The 20,571-nt window shown below is 40.6% G+C and overlaps 1 protein-coding gene across 1 annotated transcript; it reads left to right on the top strand.

The window, feature by feature from the left end:
* The first annotated feature begins 2,331 nt into the window (after positions 1–2,331).
* Positions 2,332–3,267, top strand: LOC120874353 (olfactory receptor 8B12-like). The gene has a single exon (XM_040255729.1). It carries the CDS (start codon positions 2,332–2,334, stop codon positions 3,265–3,267), a length of 936 nt encoding a protein of 311 aa, XP_040111663.1.
* The last annotated feature ends 17,304 nt before the right edge of the window (positions 3,268–20,571 follow it).

Below are 20,571 nucleotides of genomic sequence, written 5' to 3'. Positions count from 1 at the left end.
CTCCAAGATGTCAGGAATCCTTTTTTGTTTTTGCTTGTTTCACTGAAGAATCACCAGGTCTTAGAGGGCTTCAGTAAGTACTTGCTGAATGAATGCTGGTTTTGTTCAAAATCTTTCAACTCCCCTTTATCTGACAGATTGGCTGCAGAGGCTGTTCTCTGCTTTTAGGTCTTGACAAAAGTTTCCATTAGTTATTTCACAAATATTTGCTTTTAATAATCAAGCTTAAACTGCATGATCAAGTAGTGGAGAGAAATCAGAGAAAGTGTCTTTAGGTTTAGGCTTGGAGATAGTGCAAATAATTCTTCCTATATTTTAGAGGTGACTGAAATAAGAACATCCTTCTCTGAAGTCCAAAACACCTAATTTTACCCTTCTTGGCTCTAACACTTTCTACATTCCCCACTGAAATTATGTAAGTACTTGTTTTTATCTATAAAGAATCTTATGCGATCCTAGAAAGTAAAAATGCTGCCTCAGAGGTTTTGTTGTCACTTACAGGGAGATAGTGTAGCCCATTGGTTAAGAATAAGAAATCTGGAATTGGACAGGGTTGGTTTTGACTCAAGATTCTGGAACCTTCTAGCAGTGTGCACTCCTTATGTTTAAAGTAGAGATTAATAGGTCTAATATATTAAGTTGTTGTGAGGAATAAACAAGTTAAAATTATTTGTGCATTGCTTTAGATGCTTGGTATCTGTAGCAGGGTTCTGGGTCAGATAGTGTCTGGTACATGGTAAGTGTTCAATACCAGGTAGCAAGAATTATTTTTCCACACTGCTTTGTTCTTGCATGCTAAGTCGCTTCAGTTGTTTCTGACACTGTGCAAGCCCATGGGCTGTAGCCTGCTAGGCTCCTCTGTCCATGGAATTCTCCAGGCAAGAATACTGGAGTGGGTTGCTATTTCCTCCTCCAGGGGATCTTCCCGACCCAGGGATTGAACCTTCATTTCTTATGTTTCCGACATTGGCAGGTGGGTTCTTGATCACCAATGCCACCTGCCCTTGCTCTTGATTGTGTTTAAAAGGATGTAACTTGAATAAAAGGTCATTAAAAGCCTTGTCAAGCACTGTCAGAGATGTAAGTAAACATTTCTTCTTCCCTGGGAAGGTGGTCTCTGGAGCTGTGATCCCGAGGGAGAACTCTTGTAATGAAGTCAACTGAGATATCTGATCCAGAATAAAAGTATTCAGTCTGCTGTTATCCATGGGTATAAGGAAAGGATGCTGCTTCATCCTTGGAGGCTGGACAGGAGGCTTGGGGCAAAGCCACAGTCAGAGACCATGTCCTTCTACTCAGCAAGAGAAGCAAGATAAACTAGAGATTTTGATCATTAAAGTGGAGAAGCAGAGGCATCTGAGCCCTGAGTTTTCACCTTCTTTTCACAGGGCATTTGAGTCTCCATGAAAGAGGTGGATGAGAGCCAGCAGAACACAGCTCTGTGACTCCAAGCAGAAGGAGGGTGAGTGCCTGCCTGACTTGGTCTGTCCTGTTGCAGAGAGGTTTCAAGCTCACACTCTGAGCCAAACGACCTGAGTTCACCTTTTGTCACAACTTAGGAATCCTGGGACTTGTGCAAATCAGTGTCTTCATCTGTCATATGGGGATAACCTTAATGCCACACATAATAGAGGATGAGATAGTTGAATGGAATCACTGACTTGATGGACATGAGTTTGATCAAGCTCTGGGAGTTGGTGATGAACAGGGAAGCGTGGCATGCTGCAGTCCATGGGGTTGCAAAGAGTTGGACATGACGGAGCAACAGAACTGAACTGAACTGATAATGCCACACAGCATGTAGAACCATGCCTATCTCACAGTTGTTGTTTTTGAATCATTGTCATGTCCAGCTCTTTGCGACCCCATGAACTGCAGCATGCCAGGCTTCCCTGTACTTCACTATCTCCCAGAGTTTGCTCAAACTCATTTCCATTGAATCAGTGATGCCATCCCACCATCTCACCTTCTGTTGTCCCTTTCTCCTCCTGCCTTCAATCTTTACCAGCATCATGGTCTTTTTCCAGTGAGTCGGCTCTTCACACCAGGTGGCCCAACTATTAGAGCTTCAGCTTCAACATCAGTATTTCCAATGACTATGCAAGGTTGATTTCCTTTAGGATTGACTGGCTTGATTTCCTTACTGTCCAAGGGACTCTCAAGAGTCTTCTTCAGCACCAGAGTTCAAAAGCTTCCAGTTAGAGCTCAGTAAGTGTTCCTTTTCTTTTCTTCTTCATCTCACCTCCATAACTTCCAGTAACTTTCAAAATGTTGCCTCTGTTTTGTTTAGTGACTCTTTCTTTTTTCCCTCACAGATTCTCCTAGAGGAGAATGGCTGCAGCTAACACCTCCTCTGTGATTGAGTTCATCCTTGCAGGCTTAACAGACCAGGCACAACTCAAGGTCCCCCTCTTCTTCCTGTTTCTAAGTTTCTATGTGGTCACCGTAGCGGGGAACCTGGGTTTGATAACGTTGATTGGACTGAATTCTCACCTCCATATTCCCATGTACTTTTTTCTCTTCAACCTGTCCTTCATAGATTTTAGTTACTCCACTACCCTCACCCCTAAAATGCTGATGGGTTTTGTCTTAGAGAAGAACATCATTTCCTATACAGGGTATATGACTCAGTTCTTTTTCTTCTGTTTCTTTGTCTTTTCTGAATCCTACGTCCTGTCAGCGATGGCATACGACCGCTACGTCGCCATCTGTAAGCCACTGGTGTACACAGTCACCATGTCTCCTCAGGTGTGTTTACTCCTTTTGTTGGGGGTCTATGGGATGGGAGTGTTTGGAGCTGTGGCTCATATGGGAAACATAATGTTTATGACCTTCTGTGGTGACAACCTTGTCAATCACTATATGTGTGACATCATTCCCCTCCTTGAGCTCTCCTGTAACAGTTCTTACATAAATTTGCTGGTGGTCTTTATTGTTGTGACCATTGGCATTGGTGTGCCCATTGTGACCATTTTTATCTCTTATGGTTTTATTCTTTCTAGCATTTTCCACATCAGCTCCACTGAGGGCCGATCCAAAGCCTTTAATACATGCAGCTCCCATATAATTGTGGTTTCTCTTTTCTTTGGGTCAGGAGCTTTTATGTACCTGAAACCACCTTCTATTTTACCCCTTGATCAGGGGAAAGTGTCCTCTGTATTCTATACTGCTGTGGTGCCCATGCTTAACCCATTAATCTATAGTCTGAGGAATAAGGATGTTAAAGTTGCCCTGAAGAAAACCTTGAGCATAAAAATCTTCTCTTGAAAATGACAAAGAAACTCCAAAGCTTTGCTTATCAGTTAAAAAAAATTGTTTTTCAGTGAAGAAAACAAATGTCAGCTGGTGCTTTCTCTTCTATATTTAGAGAAAAATTTTAACTTGCCTGTAAGCATTGTATTTCTCTACTCCTTACTCTAGCCTATCTATTTCAATCAGTCTTTGTTTTATGAAAACAGTTTCCATAGTCATAGAGGGTTACTCTTTAACAGGTCTAAAGAATGATTTGATCCAGCCTCTCATGTGACACATTACACATCTGAGACTCACGTAAATATTTTGAGGTGGCCCATGGACATTTATGTACCTAGTGCTAGAGCTGGGATTGGAATCTAGGCCCTTCAGCTTGAATGTACTTTGCTCTCTTTCCTTTAGTCATGCTTTGTTGATCCATCTTTTCTGGCAGATTTGCATTTCAAAGATTTTTATTTTTGCATTTAAAGAAACCTAATTCTATTTACAGTGATGTCATGCAACTTTTCAATGGTTAATTTTTGGAACATCATTTTTGTAAGAAGGTTGGAAGTGAAAAATGTGGCGATTTTGTCTTGACAAAATAATAAAAAAATGTTTTAATATTTTGGGGTAGGAAATAAAGTTCCATATAGAATCAAGCATAGTGACTGCTGAGGTGGTATATAGAGTTCTATAGACATATCAACTTATTAGACCTAATGGAGGGATATACAGATTTAAGAGAGTTAAAAATATTGGCTACAAGCTTCACTCATTATTTCCCGACTAATATGACAGAACTTGGAGCCTCATTTCAAGGGTCTGAATGGTGCAAATGAGTAATAGCTTTGGGTAGAAGTGAGTTATTAGAGCAGTAACAACCAACAAACCTGGAGGAGGAAGTGGCAACCCCCTCCAGAATTCTTGCCTGGAAAATGTGATAGGCAGAAGAGCCTGGTTGGCTGCAGTAGATGCGGTCATAAAGAGTCAGACACCACTAAGCATGCATGTGCTCATGCAACAAGCTAAACAACCAGTTATTAAGAAGGTAGATGCCATTGTATTTTGAGGCATTGCATATAGCTATGATCTATTAGTAGTAGGGCAAAAGGGAAACAGATGGTGGTCTTAAGACAGGTCATATTAATGTATTCATAGCATTGGGCAAATGGAGGTACAGCTTTAAGAAAAGACGCAGAAGAATATTTGCTTTGGTCAGAGAACATTACGAGGTACGTAACCTGTTTGCAAGATATTCTGACATTTTAACTTTTCTTATAAAAGTTCTCTTCCATTAGAAAAAAAGTGAAAATTTGGATAAACGCACTTTTAGTTTTGCCTTTTGACAGCTGAATTCAGGATATTTATGGATTGATGGTGCAGTGACGGTGATGGAGAATCAGTACAATATTGTTAAGTAAAAAAATAACACCATCTCCTTTTAAAGTATAAGTTATATACTGCAAAGTGCACAAATTTTACATGCTCAATTTTTTCACATATATAAGGCTATGTAACCACTACCTATACCAAGATAGAATAGAGAAGATTTCTATCACTTAAGAATATTCTTGCCTGCCCCCTCCTAGTGAATATTACTATCCATTCTCTTTCTGGAAATATCTACTATTCTTACCTTTATCATTACATTTTGTTTGTTCTGAGCATCATATAAATGTTAATACTGCATTTACTTTTTTTAAAAAAATTCTAGTTTTCTCACAATACAAAGTGTAGTGTGAAATTCATCTATAATGTACGTGTAGGTATTGTTTGTTCTTGGTTACTGCTGTTTAGTAGTCCATTGTATTGATACAGAGCAATTTCTTTTTCAATTATCCTCTTCATGGACATTTTGCATATTTTCAGTTTCTGCATATTATTAATACAACTGCTATGAACATCCTTGAACACGTAGTTTCTTTGAAATTTACTCTGATTTATCTTGGTTCTATAGCTTGATGCAGGTTACTGGGTCACAGGATGGGCATACTTTATGCTTCTTAAGTACTAATAAGTTGTCTTCCAAAATATTTAAACTGATTTGCACCCCAATGGTTTCCAGGTAAGGATGTTCCTCTTTCTTCTGAGCATTTGCTGTTTTCGGTTCTTTCCCTCTTAACCACTCTTTTGGGTGTGTAGTGCACTATCCCTTGAGCCTTCCTTCGTCATTTCTCCAACAGATAATTGTGTTGAGCACTTCTTAATACATTCTTTAGAATTTAGATATCACCTTTGTTAAGTGCCTGTTCAAGTCTTTTGCCCACATAAAACTAGTTTGTTAGTCATTTCCTTACTAATTTGAACTTCAAGAAAGCATATTCTAGATATGGGTTCTTGTTCAGACATATAGATTGCTGTTATTTTTGCTCAGCCTGTGACTTAGCCATTGAATGGCTATTCTTACTGATGTTTTATGGTAACAGAACTTTTAATTTTAATGAAGTTCCATTTCTCATACTATTAGTGGAGTAACCTGCTTAATCACTGTTTATTACAAAATTGCAAATATATTCTATTTTCCTTTGAAAGGTTTATTGTTTTCCCTTTAATATTCATATACTATTTATCATGTATGATGTGAGGGAGTAAGCTTATTTTTTCATGATATTATACATTAAGATGGAGAAGGAAATGACAACCCACTCCAGTACTCTTGCCTGGAGAATCCCTTGGACAGAGGAGCCTGGCGAGCTATAGTCCATGGGGTCGCAGAGTCAGACACGACTGAGCAACTGACTCACACACATAAAGTTTGGGAATGCATGTACACCTGTGGTGGATTCATGTCAATCTATGCCAAAACCAATACAGAATTGTAAAGTAAAAATTAAAAATAAATAAATAAATAAATTTAAAAAAAAATAAAAGTTGCAAAAAAAAAAAAGAATATATGTATCTTTTTGAGACATTAAATTGCTTCTAGATAATTTATGGAAAAGGTCATATCTCCTCTGTAAATTGTATTGGCTTTATATGGATCTATTTGATGATCATGTGGAAATGCTCTTATGGGACCAGATGGAGAGAATCTTGCTAAGAAACAAAAATAATTATCAGGCCCAAAGGGTTTCACTAGTGAATTCTATCAAATGTTCAAGAAAGAAATAATACTGATTTTCTATATTCTCTACCAGAAAGTCAGATGCAGAGAAAACCCTTAAGATTGGAACAAGGCAAAGTTGTCTCCTCTCACCAATTTTATTCAACATCATACTGGAAGTCCTAGCTAGTGCAATAAGAGGGGGAAAAAAGGTAAACAGATTGGTAAGGAAGAAATAAAACTCTCTGTTTACAGCTGACAAAATCGTCTATGTAGAAAATCCCAATGTACTGATGTAAAAACTCTTGGAGCTAGATAGCAATTATAACAAGGTTGCAAGATACAAGGTTAGATACAAATGTAAATTGATTTCATATTGTCAGTAATGAACCATTTCAAATTCAAAACTATTAAAATTAAAAACATAATATCATTTACATTAGCATCAAAACAAAAAAGTGCCTAAGAATAAATCTAATAAAATACATATAGGATATCCATAAGGAAAAGCATAATTCTACTGAAGCATTTTCTTTCAGTAGAATTATACTTTATATTTTATGTTACAAAATGTTTCCACTTGTTAATGTAACATGAATTTTCTTTATTATTATTGTTTAAATTATAGCTTTGCTGCAAATTATTTCATCCTATGACTGTATATAAAAATTTTGTATCATAGTTTATAACATTTTTGTCCTGTTTCAAATCCTCCAATGTTTTATTAGTGTAGCTAATACTGTGACTAACTCCATTGTGTAAAAACATTTGGCTAGATTTATGGCAATTTCCTCAGGATAGATTCTCCACAGGAGATTATAGCATCAAATGATATTTCTTTACCCATGGATTCATTCCAAGTTGAACTCCCAACAGAAGATTAATACCTTTATGAAATGTCTACTCTCTGCCAGACAACTGTACTAGTAAGGCTATACATAACTCATAAAAGGCAGTCATCTTGGATTTCCCTGGTGTTCCGGTGGTTAAGAATCTGCTTGCTAACACAGGGCATTCAGGCCCTGGTCCAGGAAGATTCCACATGCCGTGGGGCAACTAAGTTCATGTACATGAGCCTGCGATCTAGAGCCTGTGACCCACAACAAATGAAGCCTGACCACCCTATAGTCCATGTTCTGCAACAAGAGGAGCCACCACAACAAGAATCCCAAGCACTGTAGGTAGAGAGGAGCCCACGCTGGCCACAACTAGAGAAAGCCTGCAGTGGTACCAAAAATAAATAAATAATTGTTTAACTAAAAAAGTAATCATCCTGATTATTTAAACATAGCTTAAATTATTCTCTTCACTCACTTCCCTTAGAGAGTTGACAGTGAATAGCCATTGTACATCTATCTTTTCTTCCTGTTTTTCTCCCTGGATTCATAAGCCCACTAAGACTCGGTCTCATTAATCGTACCACAGTTTCAACATCTTTAAACTTGGAGTATGGAAATATTGGGTTTTGTGAAGTCAATGAGAGGAGTTGTGACTTAGAATGATTCTTCAGAGATTGGACACATACCCATTTCTTTTTTCTTTTTTTTAATTTTTTTTTTTCCTACGAAGATTAGGTAGGTACCACTATGTGTGTGGGCTTCCCTGGTGGCTCAGAGGGTAAAGCGTCTGCCTGCAATACAGGAGACCTGGGTTCAATCCCTGGGTCAGGAAGATCCCCTGGAGAAGGAAATGGCAACCCACTCCATTACTCTTGTCTGGAAAATCCCATGGACAGAGAAGCCTGGTAGACTACAGTCCATGGGATCGCAAAGAGTCGGACATGTCTGAGCAATTTCACGCCCTCACCCTCTATGTGTGTGCCCACAGCACCCTTCACTTGACCTGTTCGAACATTTACTGCATATAAGGCAGCTGCCTATTTATGTGTGGCTGATCCTCACACAGAATATAAGTTCACTGAGGGCAGTGCCTGTGGTGTCTGTCTGGTTATGCTGTTGTTGCTGAGGAGAATAACTGGCGTACAGTAGATGTTTAATAACTAGCTAGCAGAGAGAGAAAAGGATTCCAGGAGACTGAGAAGATTATTTTTAAAAGGCCACATCTGATTTCTAGATCTATGCTTTAAGACACACTTGCAGAGAACAAACAGCACTTCAAAACAGAGGTGAACGGTGCACTTTCCCCACAGCCATTGCTCTCTTCCTTGCTGGTCTCTCTGGGTTATAGACTGTCCTTCAGCCTCTTTTAACTTTGGGTGAGAAGGGTCTTTTCCTAGCTCAGGTGACTCAAGTCTAAGTATAATGTATAAAGTACAATGCACACTCTGAAATTAGCCTCGTTTAGAATGGTGTTTTGTAAGAATCACAGATTCTACTTAAAGTTTTTGCCAGTGCTCACCATCATGATCTTCTGATTTATTTTACATCTTGGAATTGTGTTCAGTAATGCTCAGGGAGCTGCAGTACTTATGCTTTCACATTAATCAATCATTCATTCAGAGTTGCCTTCAAATGAACGTACATTCTCAGGAACTTCTGTTTCTTCTGAGCAGGCCTTTGATAGTTTTGTGCTACTGCCACTGAGAAATCTCATAACCCCACTGATACTGGGGAGACTAGTTCCATAGCAGCATCTCCTGTTTAAAAAGTCTGACCTGTGGAGGACAGAAATCACCAAGTCCTTTTACACCAATGAATTTCTTCTTGCCTTACTGAAGGAAATGTTCTGTGAGTCCTCCTATGGAGCAAAGTCAGATGCTAGGCTCTGCTGCTAAGCTGCTAAGTTGCTTCAGTCGTGTCCGACTCTGTGTGGCCCCAGAGATGGCAGCCCACCAGGCTCCCCTATCCCTGGGATTTTCCAGGCAAAAACACTGGAGTGGGTTGCCGTTTCCTTCTCCAATGCATGAAAGTGAAGTCGCTCAATCGTGTCCGACTTCTAGTGATGGACTGAAGCCTACCAGGCTCCTCCGTCCACGGGATTTTCCAGGCAAGAGGACTGGAGTGGGTTGCCATTGCCTTCTACGAACACATAACAGAACTACTCTAACATCCTCATCTCTGTGAGCCACCTGATATCTTCCATAATACTTTGCCAAGCAATTTCAGCATCTCTACTTCATCTGCCTATTGGCCATTTTCACATTCTGACTTCAGGGAAACACCCTAGCAGCACATGACCAGCCCCAGGGGTTCTCACTTGCCCTCCCCCCCGCCCCCCCAGCTTGCTCTGCTTGTCACTTTAGGCCTACGGGTGGTACGAGTTTCTGCACTATGGCTGTGGTTTTCCTGGGTCCTACCTACAGCCTTGTGAACTGTATGACTTTGCTCTGGCTTACGGGCCTTCAACAGGGCTTCCCAGGTGGCTCATAGTAAAGAAGCCACCTGTAATGCGGGAGACGCAGGTTTGATCCCTGGGTCAGGAAGATTCCCTGGAGAAGGAAATGGCAACATTCTAGCATTCTTGCCTGAGAAATCCCATGGACAGAGGAACCTGGCAGGCTACTGTCCATGGTGTCGCAGAGTCAGAAACAACTCAGTAACTAAACAACAACAATGTGGGCCTTAAGCATGTAGCTGGCAAACTGATTGATTAAAGGTTTTCTAAGCCCTCATCTGGCCAGTGCTGGTATACTTACCTACTTCACCAGACTGTAAGACAGTTGCATATTGCTTTCCACTACTTATCCACACAAAGAATAGCAGAGGGTCTTGTACACACTCTGAATTAGGAATGTCATTCTAAGTCGGAAGTGCTGGTGAATCTCTTCAGAGCAGGGTCTACCCTTTCTCTTTCTGAAGTTATTTATGCTGTGGGAGCAGGCTCCTTGAATAACAGCCCCCAGACAGAACTAAGGTATCTCTGAATTACTCTTGCACAGTTATTATAATTGTTTATAACTATGTTGTTTCTTTATAAAAAAATTATATCTAAATATCCTGAGCTCCCAGATCATGGCACAGTATTAATACAGGAAGACAGAAGGTATGAGGGGGAAATGATGCATGAGAATCTGTGTTTTTACCCTTTTTTTTAGATACTCATTTGACTTAAAAAATGTTTTGTATTAAAGATATTTGATTTATATTTATAGAACTTTGGAAGCACCATATTTAGCAAGTGATCATGCATATATGTAGTGCACGATTTATTGTATATGCTTACTCATGAAAGCAAATATGGCTTCATGCAAATAATTCCTGTGAATGGGCTGATCTTTTTTGGTCTGATTGGACACCTGCCTTTTTCCATGCCCCAGGAGGATGAAGGATGGGAGGAATTTCCTCATTCTTCCTCAAGGTGGGGTTATGGTCCTGACTTCTGGACACCAAGCTGAGCATATGTTGTCCTTCTCCCCTTCTCCCCTGTAGGGAAGGCCAGCTTCCCCAGGGCAGATGCAAGCTCCAGCCCTCACCTACCTCATTTGGTTCCTATCTTAGCTTTTCTACCCTCCCAGAAACTTCTTCTTATTATTCTTTTTTTTTTTTTAATGTGGACTACTTTTAAAGTCTTTATTGAATTCACTACAATATTGTTTCTGTTTTCTTTTTCGTTGTTTTGGCTATGTGTCATGTGGGATCTTGGCTTCCTGGCCAGGGACTGAGCCCACACCTCCTGTATTAGAAGGTGAAGTCATGCATGGCCTTGCAATAAACCTTTCCCTGCTCCAAATTCCAACCTCACTCACTGTGTTTTTACCCTCTTTTAAAGATACTTTTAGATATGGACTTGTGCTTTGTTGTTATTCAGTTGCTAAATCATGTCCAGCTCTGTGACCGCATGGACTGCAGCACGCCAGGCTTCCCTGTCCTTCACTATCTCCTGGAGTTTGCTCAAACTCATGTCCACTGAATCAATGATGCCGTCCAACCATCTCATCCTCTGTGGTCCTTGTGCTAACAGCCATGTGTCCTATATACTTACTTTGCGTTGAATGATATTGGTGTATGGTTTCAATTTTTCTGAGGATGAAAGAACTGATTCTTACCTGGAGCCCACCTAATTTGTAACTATGAATTTCTAATCAGAGCTATAATGGAAACATTTGGTGTACTGTAGCACAGTGCCCTGGTGACAGCATAACCTGAAGCATGGCAGGCATGGGTTTGCAGCTCTGCTCTTCTACCAACCAAGTGTATTTGAGTCTATTATTTCCCTTCATTGAACCCAGTTTACTTACCTCTAAGATAGAAGTAATTCTAGTTTCACAAGTCTGCTACTAATGTTAGTGTACATAATGTATGGAAAATATTTTGCATAATGCTAGAAAACCCCCCCCCCCCCGTTTTCTTCCTTTCTAAAGGAAGCATGAGGTTTCATATTCTACATACAATTCAGTGAAATTTGTTCCTGAAAAACTATACACTGCATTAAGGATAAACAGGTGGCGCTAGTGGTCAAGAACCCTCCTGCCAATGCAGGAGACATAAGAGACATGGATTTGATCCCTGGGTTGGGAAGATTCTGCTGAAGAAGGGCCTGGCAACCCACTCCAGTATTCTTGGCTGGAGAATCCCATGGACAGAGGATCCTGGCGGGCAACAGTCCATAGGGTTGCAAAGAGTCGGACACTTCTGAAGTGACTTGGCACACGTAGTACACACACGCAAGGATAAATAAGAGACCTACGTTTTGAGCGGAGCAACAGTGAGAGGTAGGTTCTCTTACCCCATTTACTAGATAAGGTAACTGGAATTTAGAGCCTTTAAGTAACTTGCTACTGAGAAGTAGAGTGTTGTCTGCCGTATCAGTAAGCAAAGGATGACACAGTTATCAGCAATTGCAGTCACCATCATGGGTGACCTGGTGAGCCCTGAGAGAACTCAGGAAGGAAAGCATATCTGCCATTTAGCAGCCAACAGATGGCAGCCACTCCCTATGGTGAACCCTGAAGGAACTGACTATGTGAAAACACAGGATACTGGCCCCAGATGGCTGAGCTGCACATCATAGGAATATTTCAGTGAGCCCAGACTCTAGCATCTTCCCACACATAGAAAAGAACTAAATTCCTCAACTTGCAGACATCTGCATAACATCATTAGTCACTTAGTCATTTCTGACTCTTTGCAACCCCATGGACTATAGCCTTCCAGGCTCCTCTGTCCACAGGGATTCTCCAGGCAAGAATATTGGAGTGAATTGTCAGACTCTCCTCCAGGGCATCTCCCCAACCCAGGGATCGAACCCAGGTTTCCAGCATTGTGGACAGATTCTTTACCATCTGAGCCACCAAGGAAGCCATCTAGTTTTCTTTTATTAATAGTTTTAGTACTACTGCCTGCCCCTTGTTGTGAAATTCCTATATATCCTGGCTCCCCCCATCACCTCCATGGAGCAGTTCTCTCAGGGCTACTTGAGATGCTGCCTTCCAGGTTTGAGGTCCTCAGTATGTCCACTGAATAAAACATAACTCTCAACTTGTAGGTTCAGTTCAGTTCAGTTTAGTTGCTCAGTTGTGTCTGACTCTTTGTGACCTCGTGCACTGCAGCATGCCAGGCTTCCCTGTCCATCACCAACTCCTGGAGCTTACTCAAACTCATGTCCTTTGAGTAGGTGACGCCATCCAACTATCTCATCTTCTGTCATCCCCTTCTCCTCCTGCCTTCAATCTTTCCCAGCATCAGCGTTTTTTCAAATGAGTGAGTTCTTTGCATCAGGTGGCCAAAATATTGGAGTATCAGCTTCAGCATCAGTCCTTCCAATGAATATTCAGGACTGATTTCTTTTAGGATGGACTGGTTGGATTTCCTTGCAGTCCAAGGGACTCTAAAGTCTTCTCCAACACCACAGTTCAAAAGCATCAATTCTTCAGCGCTCAACTTTCTTTATGGTCCAACTCTCACATCCATACATGACTACAGGAAAACCTGAAGCTTTGACTAGATGGACCTTTGTTGGCCAAGTAATGTCTCTGGTTTTTAATATGCCGTCTAGGTTGGTCATAATTTTTCTTCCAAGGAGCAAGCATCTTTTAATTTCATGGATGCAGTTACCATCTTCACTGATTTTGAAGCCTAAAAAATAAACCTGTAGGTTGTGAATAATTTTTTCAGTTGATTCTGCTTATAGCTAAATAGACATTCCTTAGCTATGGTTACCCGAGGAGGCCTTACAAATAGCTGAGAATGGAAGAGAAGCTAAAGGCAAAGGAGAAAAGAAAAGATATACCATCTGAATGCAGAGTTCCAAAGAATAGGAAGGAGAGATAAGAAAGCCTTTCTCAGTGATCAATGCAAAGAAATAGAGGAAAACAATAGAATGGGAAAGAGTAGAGATCTCTTCAAGAAAATTAGAGATACCAGGGAACATTTCAAGCAAAGATGGGTACAACAAAGGACAGAAATGGCATGGACCTAACAGAAACAGAAGATATTAAGAAGAGGAGGCAAGAATACATAGAAGAACTATACAAAAAAGATCTTCATGACCCAGATAACCATGATGGTGTGATCAACCACCTAGAGCAAGGCATCCTGGAATGTGAAGTCAAGTGGGCCTTAAGAAGCATCACCATGAACAAAGCTAGTGGAGGTGATGGAATTCCAGTTGAGGTATTTCAAATCCTAAAAGATGATGCTGTGAAAATGCTGCACTGAATATGCCAGTGAATTTGGAAAAGTCAGCAGTGGCCACAGGACAGAAAAAGGTCAGTTTTCATTCTAATCCTAAAGAAAGGCAATGGCAAAGAATGTTCAAACTACCTCAAATTGCACTCATCTCACACTCTAGCAAAGTAATGCTCAAAATTTTCCAAGACAGGCTTCAACAGTATGTGAACCATGAAATGTTCTAGCTGAATTTAGAAAAGGCAGAGGAATCAGAGATCAAATTGCCAACATCCATTGGATCACAGAAGAAGCAAGAGAGTTCCAGAAAAACAACTGCTGCTGCTGCTGCTGCTCCTGCTAAGTCGCTTCAGTCGTGTCTGACTCTATGTGACCCCATGGATGGCAGCCCAACAGGCTCCCCCATCCCTGGGATTCTCCAGGCAAGAACACTGGAGTGGGAGCCATGCTCCTTCTGCATTATTGACTATGCCAAAGACTTTGTGTGGATCACAATAAACTGTGGTAAATCCTTAAAGAGATGGGAATACCAGACCACCTGGCCTGTTTCCTGAGAAATCTGTATGCAGGTCAAGAAGCAACAGCTAGAACTGGACATGGAAAAGCAAATGGTTGCAAACTGGGAAAGGAGTACATCAAGGCTGTATATTGTCACCCTGCTTATTTAACTTCTATGCAGAGTACATCATGTGATATGCCGGGGGAAGCACAAGCTGGAATCAAAATTGTTGGCAGAAATATCAATAACCTCAGGTATGTAGATGACACAACCCTTATGGCAGAAAGCAAAGAAGAACTAAAGGGCCTCTTGATGAAAGTGAAAGAGGAGAGTGAAAAAGCTGGATCGAAACTCAACATTCAGAAAACTAGGATTGTGACATTTGGTCTCATCACTTCATGACAAATAGATGTGGAAACAATGGAAACAGTGACAGACTTTATTTTGGGGGGCTCCAAAATCACTGAAGATGGTGACTGCAGCCATGAAATTAAAAGACACTTGCCCCCTGTAAGGAAGGCTATGACCAAGCTAGATAGTATATTAAAAAGCAGAGACATTACTTTGCCAACAAACGTCCATCCAGTTAAAGCTATGGTTTTTCCAGTAGTCATGTACGGATGTGAGAGTTGGACTATAAAGAAAGCTGAATGCCAAAGAACTGATGCTTTTGAATTGTGGTGTTGAAGACTCTTGAGAATCCATTGGATGGCAAGGAGATCCAACCAGTCCACCCTAAAGGAGATCAGTCCTGGGCGTTCATTGGAAGGACTGATGCTGAAGCTGATACTCCAATACTTCGGCCACCTGATGCAAAGAACTTACTCATTTGAAAAAACCCTAATGCTGGGAAAGATTGAAGGCAGGAGGAGAAGGGGATGATAGAGGATGAGATGGTCGGATGGCATCACTGACTCAATGGACATGAGTTTGAGCAAGCTCCTGGTGTTGGTGATGGACAGGGAAGTCTGGTGTGCTACAGTTCATGGGGTCACAAAGGGTTGGACATGACTGAGCAACTGAGCTAACTTATAGCTAATACGCCAGAATAAGTATTGATATAATACATGGTTTTTCTTTTTTAGTTCTCCTCTTGTCTCACAGGTATTGTTTTGCAATTTTCCTGTCTGGATCCCAGACACCCGGCACAGTTATAGGCTGGGGACTGAACTGATAAATGGGATTATGTGAAAGTCTTGGACTTAATAGTCACTGAACTCTCTGAATGTTGGCAGCCTTGTTTAGAAGGCCACTCTCTCTGCAGTCTTAAATTGGGAGAATGGAGTCTTCACTCTGGTAAAACTAACTAGCCTGTGAGGAAAGACCTATAAATTTGGGATTTCCCAGTAAAAGAGCCTACCTGATTTCCTGGAGTGAAGTTCACTTATGGCAGAAAGTGAAGGGGAACTGAGGAGCCTCTTGATGAAAGTGACAGAGGAGAGTGAAGAAGCTGCTTTAAAACTCAACATTCAAAAAATGATAATGGCATCTGGTCCCATTGCCTCATGGCAAAAAATGGGGATACAATGGAAACAGTGACAGACTTTATTTTCTTGGGGTCCAAAATCACTGCAGATGGTGACTGCAGCCATGAAATTAAAAAGACGCTTGCTCTTTGGAAGAAACGCTATGACCAACCTAGATAGCATATTAAAAAGCAGAGACATTAATTTGCTGACAAAGATCCACCATAGTCAAAGCTATGGTTTTTCCAGTAGTCATGTATGGATGTGAGAACTGGACCGTAAAGAAAACTGAGCACCAAATAATTGATGCTTTTGAACTGCGGTGTTTGAGAAGACTCTTGAGAGTCCCTTGGACTGCAAGGAGATCAAACCAGTCAATTGTAAAGGAAATTAATCCTGAATATTGGAAAGACTGATGCTGAAGCTCCAATACTTTGGCAACCTGATGCAAAGAACTGACTCACTGGAAAAGACCCTGATGCTGGGAAAGATTGAAGGCAGGAGAAGGGGATGACAGAGGATAAGATGATTGGATGGCATCACCGACTTGGTGGACATGAGTTTGAGCAGGCTCCGGGAGTTGGTGATGGACAGGGAAGGCTGGCATGCTGCAGTCCATGGGGTTGCAAAGTGTTCTGAAGTTGTGTGTGTGACATGGTGGTGCTGAATGTGGGTACGTACAGCTGTCCAGATGGAATCCCAGAACGGGCAGGGAGAACACGATGTCTTTAAGCAGCTTGCTCTGAGCAGAGTGTCTGCTGTTCTAGTGTTGGGAGCATCTGTGGTAGGAGCAAGAGATGATTCTCTAAATAACACAGCAGGTTGTGGTCCAGGATAGTGATAATTATAGGGAAGCTTGACCTTGACCGGGTCCTTGCTGGTGGAAGCTGCAGAGATTGGGACTTCACCAGAGCCTGGTGCCAGGCTGCTCTCTCTGAGTAGGTGGAGCCCTGTGGTTTTATGCTGCCCTCTCATTAATGAGGTGTGTGGGGGAGAGGGAGTGCTGCTGGGCCAGGCCACCCATTTAATTGCGGTGGTAGTTGGTTTGATTTTTTTTTCTCTAAACGCATTGAAGGCCTCCATTGTGTTGTTTGGGATGGGACTGGAGATCCAAATGCATCTAGGATTGCTTCCCCCCAGCGCACAATTTGTCCCAGTGTGTTGGCCCTGGTTCCTGATGCATCCCCAACACTGCCTGCATTTGGTACACATTTTGTGTGCTTGACTCTGATCTTCTCCAAAACATTTTAATCTCACTGTTAGAGTTTCCTTTTAGACCCAAAGTTCTGAAAAAGTTAGAGGATGAATGGCAGGGAAGAATATTAGAAAGATCATAAATCTTGAAATTTGAAGGCAGAAGACCCCCATTGGGTTTATAGAGGTTTTATATGTCCCAGTTTTCTTTTTTGTAAAACAGAAAAATAGTACATTCTCCCAGAATTGCAAGGACTGATTAAGTGGGACTGGTATTAAGTGGGTTTTAAACTATATAGTGGGGTACAACTTTAGCTCCTGCTTTAAATATGGTTTATGAACTTATAGAGGCAGGATGATGGTAGAGGCAGAAGGATTAGAAATACATCCTTAGGAACATGAAAATATGGATTATTTAGTCAGGACTACTTTCCTTGGTCATATGAAATATATTCCCTCTATAGAGAGGGAGTTGGGGGCAGATAATGGAAAGAAGGGATCTGAGAAAATTATTTTTGGGAGATATTGAAATCTGAAGTGTATGTTAATGCAAAACTATTAGATTAATGTACAAAGAAATTGTACAGAGAAAATAGACTCCCTTTGGCTAAGAATTTGATTAATAAAGTTAGATAATTTGAATTAGCTTCCTGGGTCTGTCACTTCTGAGGATTCTAGAAAATTACCAACTTGTATAAATTTCAGTTCCTTCATCTGTGAAATTAATATCATTCAACCTAGATGTCCATCAGCAGATGAATGGATAAGAAAGCTGTGGTACATATACACAATGGAGTATTACTCAGCCATGAAAAAGAATACATCTGAATCAGTTCTAATGAGGTGGATGAAACTGGAGCCTATTATACAGAGTAAAGTAAGCCAGAAAGAAAAACACCAATACAGTATACTAACACATATATATGGAATTTAGAAAGATGGTAACAATAACCCTGTATGCAAGACAGCAAAAGAGACACAGATGTATAGAACAGTCTTTTGGACTCTGTGGGAGAGGGCGAGGGTGGGATGATTTGGGAGAATGGCATTGAAACATATATAATATTGTATATGAAATGAATCGCCAGTCCAGGTTCGATGCATGATACTGGATGCTTGGGGCTGGTGCACTGGGACGACCCAGAGGGATGGTATGGGGAGGGAAGTGGGAGGGGGGTTCAGGATGGGGAACACGTGTATACCTGTCACGGATTCATGTTGATGTATGGCAAAACCAATACAATATTGTAAAGTAATTAACCTCCAATTAAAATAAATAAATTTGTAAAGTAAAATAAAAAATAAATAAATAAAATAAACAGTTAAGCCCTTAAAAAAAAAAAAAGAAGAGGTGGCAAGAAAAAAAAATAAATTTATATTAAAAAAAGAGAAAGAAAAAAATTAAATGAGGTAAACTATACAGACACTGAGTGCAATGTTTGGCTTCTATTAAGCATGCAAGAAGTGTTAACTATTCATATTATTGCTATTAACTTGAAAAAGCTTGACTTAAATATTTACTTGTTATTAGCACATGTCAAAATTATATTTTACTTATTAATGAGTCAACTGGCAGGAAGACAAAGAAGAGCTTGAACTCACACACACACACTATTTTATATAGGGACACATAAAATCAAACACATAATGTAGATACTAGGGAAATGCTGAAATAAGATTGCCATGTTAGATATTTGATAGGTTAATGTCCTAAAGGATAATAACCGTATTCCCTGTAGGGTTAACTCCTTCACTGAACTTTAAAAATTATAATGATAGCAATTTATGCAAAACTTTTACCTTATAAAATTATAAAAAATGCCAGCTCCTTTATCATTTGTGGATTGTTAGTAACATACACTGTGATATTCCCCAAGAGTGTCAATGAGGGTCAAGAAGATATTTTGGAAAATGCTCTGGCTTGATGTCAAAGAATTCATTGATCATCTATTTATATTTTTTCCATGTTTGGGATACATTTGTTTCTATTTTTAATTTTTTTTTAATTTTTATTTTTACTTTTACTTTACAATACTGTATTGGTTTTGGCATACATTGACATGAATCCACCACGGGTGTACCTGAGCTCCCAAACATGAACCCCCCTCCCACCTCCCACCCCACATCATCCCTCCGGATCATCCCTGTGCACCAGCCCCAAGCATCCTGCGTTCCACATCAAACATAGACTGGCGATTTGTTTCTTACATGATAGTATACATGTTTCAATGCCATTCTCCCAAATCATCCCACCCTCTCCCACTCCCTCAGAGTACAAAAGTCCGCTCTACACATCTGTGTCTCTTTTGCTGTCTTGCATACAGGGTCATCATTACCATCTTTCTAAATTCCATATATATGTGTTAGTATACTGTATTGGTGTTTTTCTTTCTGGCTTACTTCACTCTGTATAATAGGCTCCAGTTTCATCCATCTCATTAGAACTGATTCAAATGTATTCTTTTTAATAGCTGAGTAATACTCCATTGTGTATATGTACCACAGCTTTCTTATCCATTCATCTGCTGATGGACATCTAGGTTGTTTCCATGTCTTGGCTATTATAAACAGTGCTGCGATGAACATTGGGGTACATGTGTCTCTTTCTATTCTGGTTTCCTCGGTGTGTATGCCCAGCAGTGGGATTGCTGGGTCATAGGGCAGTTCTATTTGCAATTTGTTTTTAAATTATTGCTAAAAGAACTTTTGGAAGGGACAATCTAGAAATTATTGAGCAGAAATGAGGAGACTGATTCTAGGAACTTCTCTCTCTTAAACCAAGCTGGGTCTTCTTTATTCTGAAATCATCAAGGTGAGAGGAAATGAGGCATAGGACCTGGAGTTTTAGCTGCCTGCAACCGTGTTCCTCAACCTTGGCTGCCCTTCAGGACCACCTGAAGAACTTTAAAAAATACTGCTGCTGGTGAGACCCATCTCAAAATTTTTGATTTAATTAGTTTGGCATTCAGATTTATTTTTAGTTTTTCCCTGGGGTTTGAACTTTTTAGTCCAATTCAGCTGTTTCCTCTGTGAATCTGGGGAGAGGTTATTAAAAGCTGAAACAGGGGACATAAATTAGGGTGAAAGTCTTACTTGTTGTTACCTAAGCCTCATTCTGGGAAGGATCTGAAGGTATAACTTTGGAGGAGTAAAAACAGTCAAATACCAAGAGAGTAACAGAAAAACTTCTTTTTCTAAAACATCACATCAATAATATCTGTGCTGTGGCCAGGCTGTCTTCAGAGTTTTCAAAAGGGCTGCACTATTTCAAGTACCTCCTATTCACCCCATTGATGAGGGATGCCCCCCCGTATTTATGGGGATGGCCAAACACACAATACCCAGCACCGGACAGATGGGTTAATAGAAGTTTACTGTTCACATATACTCACAACTTGGGGTGGGCGGTGCTGCAGCTCATGGAGGTTCACAAGGGGTGGCCCAAAGAACAGACAATATATCCAGCAGCTGTGGGAGGCAGGCTGTCTAGTGTCAAGAGGATGCAGTGTCCCTAGTTTCCATGGGAGAAGGTCATTGGTTTATTTGAATACTCTCTTAGGCTAACAAGGGCTGAAACCCTAGGATACTCAGGGAGAAGCAGGGACAGTG

The sequence above is a fragment of the Oryx dammah genome, unplaced genomic scaffold, assembly GCF_014754425.2.
Source record: "Oryx dammah isolate SB20612 unplaced genomic scaffold, SCBI_Odam_1.1 HiC_scaffold_15, whole genome shotgun sequence".
Taxonomy (NCBI): domain Eukaryota; kingdom Metazoa; phylum Chordata; class Mammalia; order Artiodactyla; family Bovidae; genus Oryx; species Oryx dammah.
The sequence above is the reverse complement of the archived record's forward strand: the minus strand, read 5'-3'. Positions and strand labels throughout refer to the sequence as shown.